An 11,627-nucleotide genomic window follows, 5' to 3' on the forward strand; every position below is an offset into this window, starting at 1 on the left:
GTAGGACAAAATTATGATCACATATTAATCCTTGATCAATGAACTTTGTCCTTGCATAAAGTCAATAGAATATTGTAATTCTATTGTAAATACTTGTTGAATATTTTCCATTCCATATGATAAAACATATCAAATTGATTAATCTCAAATTTAATACACTCATCATTATAGAATTTAGTAGTTTTGTTTCTATCTACATTAATACCCAATTAACCTAAATTAATTGAATATATATATATATATAATCTCCTAAACCAAGCTTAAGACATTTTATTTTCTTGTACTGATAAATAAAATGCAAATTATTAAAACTTTAACAGATGCTAAGAAAGAAAAATAATTCCATTTGAACAACTCAAGAATATCATTTTTATTATATCAGCCTAAGCTTATTTTCCTGTAATGATAAATAAAATACAAATTATTGTTAAAATTTTAACAGATGCTAAGAAAGGAAAATAATTCCATTTTAACTACTCAAAAACAGAAGTGCCAAAAAACTTGAAATTCAGTAACATGCGAACTAAATCTGAAAACAGAAAGATTTGAGACCTGCAAAATTGGCTCTGAGTACAGTGATGTAATTATTTTCTAAATACAGAATCCCTGTCCGTTTATTCATATGTAATTATTTTCTAAATACAGAATCCCTGTCCGTTTATTCGTATATTCACACAATTTTGTAAGACAATAGATCAATGTGACATGACAAAACTATATATCACGACTTATTAAACAGTTTAAGAGGGATTCTGAAGATTAATAATACAAGCTCTTGTTGTGAACAAAAGCCTATGTTTCTACTATCTCTTAACCAGAATTTTACAGAGAAGCTGATTAGAAATTGTAACTGATAGAGTGATAATCCAATGCAACAGAGGATCTGAGACCCAGTAAGGAGCTGAACCGCCTGCAAGCTGTTCCTACACTGTGCTGCATGCTTTCTGGTCCACACGCTATGACGCCTATTTTCTTCCCATCCATTTTCATTGCAAATTTTCCAATTATATCTTTCGTTGTCATGTGACCAATCACAAAGACAAATTCCAAATAATCAGTAAGTAATTTTTTTCATTATAAGATCTAGATGAAATTAGAATCAAGTCTGAGACTAACAATTTTTTCTTTTTTTTCCTTGCAGGCTGGTTATGCAGAATCTCCTACCCAATAAAACAATATTTCTTATCGTAGACCTAAAGACAATTAAAACAATCTGCAACCCACTATTATCATAATGCATCCTACATAAACTGATGTCTCATATTAATCAGAAGCCACTTGAAAGAATGGATACAACAAGAAAGCTTGGAAAATTGGGAAACAGAAAGGTTCTCAGTATGCTGGATTTGAAAACAAAAACATACTCACGCAATCAAATCTACAGTTTTATGAATTGTGGAAATCTACTAACATTAAAAAAAAAAAAAGGGTTGTGTAGGGTTCTTGTTATAGATTTACTCTAGATGTGTAGAAAAGGAACTACCTTGAAGATCAGGCCGTTGTCCATAATGAATATTAGATCTAGCTAAAAGGGTGTCCTCCTCCTGCTCCTGAACATTGTGAGCATCCTCCATCTCATATATTTTTTCTCTAGACTCATTGACTGCAGTAGTTTTCATTACGACCCAAATCACATAAACTAAGCCTCCAAAGATCACAATACCCACACACATGCAAGCCAGGGTCAGAAATCCTCTGGCCCACGTCGGGTACTCTTCATAAGAGTTGTGATCTAATGGGTATATATAGAACTGATTTAGTAAGGCTGTCATCAAGAGATATCCTGCAAATGCAGAAACAACTATTGCTGCCTGCCATAAAGTATTGTTTGTGCTTGTTATAGAATGCAGACAACCTCCAGGTGGACTTGGCTCCTTCATAAAGAAAGTTTCAGTGGGTAGTTCCATCCGCTCTGTTTCCAATTTGGCCATCTCAACGTCCAGAGCTTCTGTCTGTGTGACATATGCCTGTACGTCTAATTGTAAGACCTCAGAATAACTTGGACATATCATTGAGGGAGATACAAGATTTAAGATGCACAATTCCTCTGTACTTTTGACTGACCATATTAGTAGGACTTCCCTGGGAACATGGTTTCCTTCTTTGATATCATGCTGGTGCAATGTTTCTGATAAAATGCTCATTAGTGGGGCTATTCCACTTCCTCCACCAATAAGTATCAATGCATCATACCTGCAAGCATTAGCACATATTCAACTAGGCCTATTACATATCATCTTGGAAGAAAAGGGTCATTTTCACCTAGCATCTATTACTAATTTTGCTCAATTGTAGCGATCACATTGCCCAAGTTCTTGTACCAGATCTTAAATTGATTATTACATGAATTTATCTGGGATTTTCAATTCCTTGGCACTTCCTTGGCAGATTTTGTATCATAACAATGATGGCTGGATGTTATACAATTGAAGTTTTGACTTCTAATTGATAAGAACTGTTGTTAAATTTGAAGCAATGATACTGTGATTCCTTGACAGATTTTGTATCATAACAATGATGGCTGGATGTTATACAATTGAAGTTTCGACTTCTAATTGATAAGAACTGTTGTCAAATTTGAAGCAATGATACAGTAAATAAGCTGTAAACAGTCCTTATTGATGAGAAGCCAAAACTTTAATGTAGCATCTAGTCATCAATGCAGGGTACATACATCTGATGGCTAGATGGCCATTTCCCAGATTTTGCCCATATCTTGCGTCTTAATGTTACAAAACATTAAATTGACAGCATTGACCAGGTTAGTAACTGCCCATATAGAAGCACTAAATCAAATATGCATAAGTTTTTGCTTGCACGTTATGATATCCCTGTCTTTATTGATGGCATTTGAATAGATAGATTAGTACCTTAGAAAGTCCATGGAAGGTGGACCATAAGGACCTTCAACAGCTGCATCTGCTGCTAGCAAATGCAAAGGACTCTCCATAGAGCTTAGAGCGTCCATGAAGTTGTCAAGCTTTTTCGTCCAGCCTTGTTGACACTTGATTAAAATAGATAATCTGTCAGAGGCAACGCTTGATGTAGAAACAATGCTGAAAGGGTGCCATTCCAATTGTGATATGAATGGAAGCTTCAAAAGAATGATACTCATAGGTTTGTACACAAGACCTGCATGCATAGAAATTGCTTAGTTGACGACCTTGCCTTAATAAAATGTTGTATGTATTACTATTCTGTTCATGCTGCCATTAAAGAATTGTAGATCTACCTGTGTTGGTATATATATTGATAGCAAGGCTAACATTGATGTTCCTAAATAGAGAAGAGGAGATATTTGCAGAATAGTAAGAGTTAGATCATTAAATGAATTAGCAATTGTCAATATTTTGGGTGGTGAATATTGTTAACCACCAAAGGTTGATTACTACCCTAATAAGACTAATATTATAGCATTTCAATTTTTAAGTAGTTTCACCACTAGGAAATGAAAAGGTAACCATTTCAGTCGAATTACATTTACTAGCCCACGACAAATGGAAACTTTTAATCATTCTTGACCCCTTGAGGAGTACTTATAAAGATGAAATAAATAAGTGAGAGACTGCATGTAAATTGTTAGGCTGTGGTTCCATGGAGAGGGACTACCCAAAATAATTTCAGCAGCTGCTGGTAAGGAAATTTAGGAGATTTTTCTCCTAGGTGAGGGAACTGACCCCTCTTCCTTTATAATAAAAATCTGGAAAAAGGAAAGAATTACATTCCCATTAGCACACAACATACCATGATGTAACAAATTGGATTTTTCAAACTCTAAACTAAATTTCAATTCTTGTGACTCTACCAAATGCTGCCCGAGTTACCTAATGCAGTAAGAGAATACTTGAACAACAACGAAAGTCTGCTGTGGAGCATAGCAAATATTGCACAATCACTGGGAACTTATGCAAGAACTTGGATCACTCGTGCAGCAACAAGAAAGTTTGGCGCAACATCTTGAACACCTGTGCAGCAACATGACTATCTTAGTATCTTGCACAACAAAGTGGATGCCTTGCACAGCAACAGGAAAGTCTTTGTCCAGCAACTAGGGTTTTCACACAGCCACTCAGAACTCTTGAAAAACAATAGGAATCTCATGTGCTGTACTCAGCAACCCGACTAACTTATGTAGCAACTAAGTATTGCATAACAACTTGGACGAAACATGGACAGCAACATGAAGCCCTAGCGCAACAACTTCGTTCTCATGCACAGTAACTAAGATCTCTAGCACAACTACTTTCACACCTGGCAGCCAGAATGCCTCTCCCAGCAGCTACATCACCTCTCTGTACCTTCAACAATTTGACCAGCCATGAATTAATCAGACAAAAGAAACATTATGAGAAACCTCTTAAAATAAGAGGCTAACAACAGGTAGAGACCTCCTCCTCTTTCAAGAAAGACAGGCCTCCATGATCTACTTAGTTCCATCATCCATTTATCTCAGGAATCCATTCTCAAATTTTCCTTTTATGTTTCTCTCCTCCTGAACTTGGTGGAGCCACAATTTTGCTTTTGCTTCAAGCTTTCAGTCTCAGAAGTAGTAAGAATTTCTATGGAGGCCTGTTAGAGTTCTGGATCCTCTAAATCCTCTGAGTCTCTAAGACCGTCGTCAGTAGGACCCTCCAATCGTACATCCGGAACATCCTCAAGGGACTTGTCCCCATGAATTGTAAAGATTTTAGGAACGACTAAAAGAGTGTCTGTTAGTGTTAGAAATACTGTATCCCTGCGTCGGGGAATAAAATCTGACGGGTACGTCGGGTACTGTCAGTCCTGATCAGGATCTCTTGGATTTTGCCCCCAACATTTATTTTTGGAGGCTCTGTTGCTGACGTCCAGCAAGGAAATTTTTGAACAGCCAGTTGTATTTGGTGTGGGGAATTTATTGCAGGTAAGTGATTTTGAAAGTTGAGTAGAAAGACAAAAAAGGAAAATGAAAAACGAAACAGTCAGTTCTTGCAGAAAAGAGTGAACTCCAGCAGCAGACTTTGTGAAGAAGAATAGAGGAAGAGAAAGGAGTGGTGAGCAGCAGCAGGCAACTCTAGCGAGGAAAAAACAATTTTATTTTTTTTTGTCTCCAACGACCTCTGTAATTGCTTTGTTTGATGTTTTGCCATCGGTTGACAATAGAGAAGCTGCTATGTGTGGGACCGCTTCGAATGTAGAACGGATGATACAAGAGTTAATATTGCAAAAAATTCTTTGAAACTCTACAGACTTCAAGCCTTTAATTAGGAATTGTTTAACTAAAAATTCGATATGGTAATTACTTATTTTGAATTCTGTGAATATCAGTACAAGACTGCTAGCAAGTATTTTGAGAATGGCTACTAAAATACAAAATACCTGTGTTATCCTTGTAGAGTTCAAAAGAGAATGCAATGTCTTGGAATGTGCTTCACATTACTCTACAAACAAAGTTACATGCGTATGATAATATGGTATCAATACAAGCACCAAATCATTTCATAGTTAAAAAAGAACTATGGATGTTATACACTTCTCTAGCTGTATGTGTAACTGGTGATTTGGTTCATTACTAGTTAACTTAAATTGATTATGCAAAGAAAATACCAAATGAGAAGCAAATTACTGCAATCATATCATTTCCCTTATGCATGTGTATTTAAACAAATGTATTAGTATACGAGGTGTACATACATACTTGGATGCTTTGCAATAACCAGTTGTACTATGTTTGAAGGCAGTTTTCTAGCAGATATGACATGTACAGTTCTTTGTGATTGAAGAAGACGAAGATAACGATCCAGGAGAAACAGGAAAATTCCAGGGAGTGTAAGCGAGAACACATCATCTCCAACGTGTAGGGCAAAGAAGACAATGAATACTATATACAAGTGGTGAGTATAATAGAATACTTCGAAGAAGCGCTGTCGAATAGGTTTTATAGAGGTCAACCAAATTATCAGGCCTGCCAACAGAGAAATCTCTCCTGCTATATGTGAATTTCCTATTCTCGTCCAAGTTGACATCTGCATATCAGAATAAATCCTTGTTACCAAAGTTTTTCAATGGTGTTATCTTATCTAGATTTGACGTAAAACAGTTTGCGTCCACTATGGAGAGCTATGATGCATGGATTTTCAACAAAAATAATTCAGTGTCCACATATTGAAATTGTTATACCACAAAAGTTGTCCTATTGAAAGAAGTTGATATCACATTTCACCTGTTTCTTGTATCTGTGTGAGTGCATACTCCAAAACCTTTATATTAACATTACAGATATTAAATTTTTACAGTTCATATTATTAAATTTTTTTGAAAGCTGCAGAATTTAATTATATAAATATTTTTTCATAAACATTTCAGATCATACTTTATAATATACCATCCAACATATTAATAGTTCTTATGAAGAGTTAAATGTGAACATGGATAATCTGTTATCAACATATTCATGTGCAGTCTTTAACTGATGTTAAACTAAATCAATGTGGATCAAGAGTGAACAATTTCTACACAACTTAAGTAAGCATTTTGATCAGAATTCTCAGTTTCTTAGCCACAGATTAATGTGTCTTTGGAGGTTAATTGGCTATTAGTTAGGATGATTTACTTCATTCCATGTGAAGAATTATGGCCTCATTAAAGTTATAATAAGACCCTTACACATGCATCAAAACATCTCTAATCAGACCAACAAGAAAAGTGACAAATACCTACACAATATCCAGCATAGCTGAGTCTGCACATCACATGTCTTCACAAGGCATTCATTTTGTGAAGTTTGCAATGGTTTTAACTCTTTACACGTTATTAGCTCTTAGTTGAACACTCTGCTCTGTTCACCACATATGAATAGGAGCTGTGCAGTACTTTTGCCATGGCAGAGATTTTTGTACCTATACACTACACACTCAGGGTATTTTCGCAAGACATAAATGTGCAGATTTACAAGATAAAAAGAGAGCTCCAGACTTTCTAGGTGGAAAAACAGTATAGCATCATTTGGACATACAGATGTTCAAGACACCATCTTTACAAGTTGAGGCCTAAGAGATCTGGTCCTTATACCATCCTGCAAGCTGCTGGACCTAATGCATTTTGTTCCAACCTTCCTGCTCATCTATGAGCTACAATAATAAGAGGCTGAAATATGAGTTATGCATCCACATGATAGTATCTGATATTTTAATGCATTGGTATTTGCAAACACATTTATAGATTTTTTTTGGAAGTTTTTTTTTTAGATTAGAGTGTGTCCGAACATTTGATCAACGATTGAGATACAACATTTTTAGATACTAAGAATCACATGACCAGGTGGAAGACTGAAGTAGACTGCCATATAACTAGTTGGCAGGTAAGTGGTTGCTTGCATCCATTAGCTAAGTGAGTCCCCTGACCCAAATTGGACACAATTTCCACACCTGAAACAAGAAATGTGGAGAATTTCTTGCAGGGAAGAAACGATGACCACCAATTGTGTACACAATGTGCTTATCTTTATTATTCATTACAGTAAATCATTTATTTTAAGTTGCCATTACGCTTATGTAAACTATTTTTAATTTTACATATAATATTGTGATATAAATAATTATCAAACTAACATTTTGTATCACAAAGCCATTCTATATTTTAAGTATTTTCTAATATTTGGTCTAACCAAGCAATGACAAAAGTAAAAATTATGTAATATCTTGTATTAAGGTAATGTAAATACCTTTTCTTGAAGGTTATGCTTGCTCTGCCATATCACTAGATAGCCCATGCCATGAGCTGTAAGGAGTGCCATCGCCACGTTAGCTATCCAAATGTGATACTTAACTGAAATTTCAAAGGAAACGTTGAGCAGTTGCAACAAGACAGATCCACGAGTAATTGGGAAGAAGAGGAAAGCCAAACATAAAGCTCCAACTGTGCCAAGATAACCTGCAGTGATGCCTAATTTTCTTTGCCACCTGCAAAGATCTCAAATGAGTCATATTAAAATGCTTGTATCGAGAATTTTTGAAAATTATACTTGCCATTTCTTACAAGGATTTATTAAATGAAATTATTCAGAATTTGATGTTAAGGAGTTCAAATGATTACTTACAGTTTGACTCCTGGTTTTAATGTCATATGGTTAACTCCAGCTAGGCCATTGACAATATAGAATGATAAGGTCCATATCACTAAGCCTAGAAAAATAAGAAGAATGAGGATTTCTCCAGCAGTAACAGTTCCAAGAGGCCCCCCTATGAAGATTGGATATGTCCATAGATTAACTGTCCTTTTCCTGACTTTTGACCTGAAATCAATATTACATCCACCTATTAGACCCCCATTTAATAAAACCATCGTGTAAAAGTTGAACATACATAAAATCTTCTTGGACTAATCCCTTCGTACACAATAAACAGCATACAAAAGATCTCTTATTATATTGTAGGATGGATTGCTTCTATTTGTGTGCTACAAGAGGAATAGTTACAGGCAGAGGGGTTTAATTATATGAAATCTACCAGATATTGCCTCGAACCAATTTCCCATGTTAGTCTCTCAGAACAATGTATATATCATCCGTCATAATATGGAAACACTAAATCTACTGATTTATTTATTGCTCATGTTACAATGTATTAAACCTTGCTAAGATGACTTTCATAAATTCCCAAGCTCCAGATTAGGTTGAGCTTACTTTTCTTTAAGTATATTGAAAAATAAAAAAGAATGAAATGATAAGAAATTGAATAGATTAGTTGAAATCTTACTTGGTGATTTGCTGGTTTCGGGAAATGTGGAGATAGATACACCCCAAAATAACTATCAGAAATATAGGAGCTGAAAACAGAAGGTTGACGGGACCTGCATAAATAGAAATTAATAAATAAACTCCCTAAGAAATAGATGCAGAAATTTCCCAATTCATCTAATTAGGACATTGTAAGAAGTGAAGTTTCAGCATCAATCAGATGCCATAGCATGGCACAGCTATTTGTTATATATACTTTACGTATCATAAATCAAAACATAAACTAGAACATGTAGTAATTAGTTCATTCAGCTCTCGATTTACATTCTGATGATGGATCATGGAGTATAATCCTAAACATTGATGCAAAAGAATCTCCCATATGGTTATTCTATGTTAGTTGAACTACTGCAAGTGTTGCACAGTAAATAAAAATTCCCTCTTGACAAACAATTAAGGCTAAAAGGTAGTACCTGTTTATCAAAAGTTAAAAGGTTGGGAAATGGCTATCCAGTTCTTAGGATGCGCAATTGCATAAGTCACTTTCATACAATATAATTTATTCATTCATGCATCTTAAGAGCTGGATAGTCGTTTCCAAAAGATTGTGAACCTATGAAAAGCTTTAAAACTTGTTTGAAAAAATCATACCAGCAACACCAAAAGCAGAGGTGGTTGTTTTTTCTATCAGAGTCATCCAAGGATTCTCCCAAGCCTTCAATGGGCTCAGAAACCAGAGAGCAATCCATCCAGCAAAAAGTATTGAAATGGCCAATCTCAGCAACTGGGCAATGAAACCAGGCCTTTGGGTGGTCCTAGATGCTGCCATATTCATCTTCAAATCTAATCTCTGACACCAAAACAGAAGTTATCAAACTCCAAAGCAGAATTGAAGAGAATTTCGATCACCAAAACAGAAGTGATCAAACTCCAAGGCAGAATTGAAGAGAATGCAATGTGAACTCTATTTTCATCAGCATTAAGCAATCTATATATAGAACAATGAGAGTAATGTAAAGGCAAAGGCAGGGAAGTTTCATGCTGAAAAACTGTCACCCAAATATAGTGGAGAGGTGACCTTGTTGACCTCTGGATATGGCATGTGTCGTGCATATATCCCCTTCTCCGTATGCAGTGTGAAGAGTTACTCAAAGATACATTTAATGGTTAACTGCGTTCACAGATTGAATGCTGTTTTGGCATTTTATGTGACTTTTGATTGGATTTTCTTGTGTTTTTAGTGGAAAACAGTGAGGTGAATTGCATTTATCTTTACCGATAATTATGGGAATGTGATGAAAGCGTGGTGGCGGAGGAATGCCACGCTCCAAACACTGCTACTGCGTTGAAATTTTGAATGGTGAAACTTCACAATTGTGATATGGTGGGCCCCAATTTCATTCCTTTCAAACCAAAGTATGATTAAATAAATGGTTCTCACGTGCTCTAGCTTGGGTTGGTTATATATAGAATAATAATAATAATATAAAATTAGTGATATCTTAATTATTGCTGTTGTTTATGATATCTTAAATATAGCCATCCGGCTTAAAATATCATTTGCTTATATAAGATAAATTAAAAATGATAAAATTAGTTAATATTGTTTATGATATCTTAGATTTAGTTGCCTAAAAATCTCTCTTTAAAAGTTTTTTTATTTACTTCAGATTTATTTTATTTAAGTTGTAAATTAATTTATTTTATTTATATATTTATTTATTTATTGAGATATCATTTTATTTATTTGTCAAATTTAAATAATTTTTTTATAATTTTATTTATATTGTTTATTGAGTTATTTTTATTTATTAGGTTGAAGGTCTATTATACTCACATATGGATGGAAGGTCTATCAATAAAAAATAGAAGTATTTATTTTTTATAAAGATAAACAGGTTTTACAGGGATCTGAAACCCAAAGTATTACAAACCAAGGCTAGCAGCCAACCAGACCGAAAAACTAAGCAGAACAAAGGACAAGCCCCACACAGACCAACAACAAAAAACAAAAAGCTAAACCAAAAAACAAGACCACGCACTCAACTAAGAGAGTGCAATAATACTCCTATTAATCTTCTCCAAGTCCTCCATGATGAATCTGGAGATTCCCTGGTTCTGGCTTTGGCTCCTGGTTCTAGAACATAGACTCAACCTAATCTTCCCAGTAGTAGCACTCTGTCCACCCTCCGAAGCAATTTTTTTTTGCTTTTCTCTAATGGGAGGGTCATTGGCGATGGTCTTGGTTCTATAATCAGTCATCATGGAATTAATCTTTTCCAAGCCATTAGCACTATTGTTCATCGCCTGCCTACTGATTTCCACCAGATTGTTCAGGTTTTCTTTGATCTCACTCACATCCTCTTCCAACTTCTCAATTTTGCACTCTTGGTTAACCTTCATGGTTTCCACATCCGAGGAAATTGTCTGGATCATACTCATGATCATTTCAGATTTATTGGTCCCAGGGGATTCCGTGAAGGTGTTAACAATTCCTTTAATCCCATCTTGTAGGGATGCAATTTCCTTCTCCACCCACTTCCAACAGTTCTCCTGACTTCTGGTAGCCTCCAATAGCAAATTTCCCATCACCCTCTCCTCCTTTATCTCGCCTTTATTTTCCTTAATCGCACTCCCTTGTTTCTCATCATCCACCTTGATAGGGATGTCCAACCTAATCTCATGGTCCAGGACTTTGGACCCACTAGATTTGGTGAGTTTCGATTTATTTTTGGGGTGTGGCTCCAGGTCTTGCATTTTTCGGCTGCTAGATTTGAACTTACTAGCCGCCTACCTTGGAGGATTAGTTTTCTTGGTACTGTTAGTTCCTGAGGTCACCATAAACTCCTCTTCAATTTTTTGTTTATACTCGGGGTCCTCCATATCCTTAATATCCCGCCAGTCCATGGCCATA

The 11,627-nt window shown here is 35.4% G+C and overlaps 1 protein-coding gene across 2 annotated transcripts; it reads right to left on the reverse strand.

Annotated features, from left to right (window-relative positions):
- Positions 1-569: 569 nt before the first annotated feature.
- Positions 570-9,974, reverse strand: LOC131032594 (probable ferric reduction oxidase 1). Of its 2 annotated transcripts, none has more exons than XM_057963613.2 (9): positions 9,770-9,974; positions 9,365-9,563; positions 8,733-8,826; positions 8,075-8,269; positions 7,700-7,937; positions 5,675-6,002; positions 2,871-3,132; positions 1,484-2,193; positions 570-1,010 (listed from the first exon to the last, which is right to left on the reverse strand). In XM_057963613.2, the coding sequence occupies exons 1-9, from the start codon at positions 9,824-9,826 to the stop codon at positions 838-840; spliced, it is 2,256 nt and encodes a 751-aa protein (XP_057819596.2). In that variant the 5' UTR covers positions 9,827-9,974; the 3' UTR covers positions 570-837. The 2 variants fall into 2 exon arrangements, with proteins under 2 accessions (XP_057819596.2, XP_057819597.2); XM_057963614.2 differs by having other exon boundaries at positions 9,792-9,973.
- Positions 9,975-11,627: the final 1,653 nt, after the last annotated feature.

This window comes from Cryptomeria japonica, chromosome 2, assembly GCF_030272615.1.
Source record: "Cryptomeria japonica chromosome 2, Sugi_1.0, whole genome shotgun sequence".
In the NCBI taxonomy this organism is placed as follows: domain Eukaryota; kingdom Viridiplantae; phylum Streptophyta; class Pinopsida; order Cupressales; family Cupressaceae; genus Cryptomeria; species Cryptomeria japonica.

Bases quoted from the DNA above. Each gene is read 5' to 3' on its own strand.
- LOC131032594 (XM_057963613.2), bottom strand. From the start codon at position 9,826: ATGCACGACACATGCCATATCCAGAGGTCAACAAGGTCACCTCTCCAC. The intron at 8,270-8,732 runs GTAAGATTTCAA...TATTGATTTCAG, and splicing joins CGAAACCAGCAAATCACCAA to GTCAAAAGTCAGGAAAAGGA. The intron at 6,003-7,699 runs GTATTTACATTA...TCTGATATGCAG, and splicing joins AGCATAACCTTCAAGAAAAG to ATGTCAACTTGGACGAGAAT.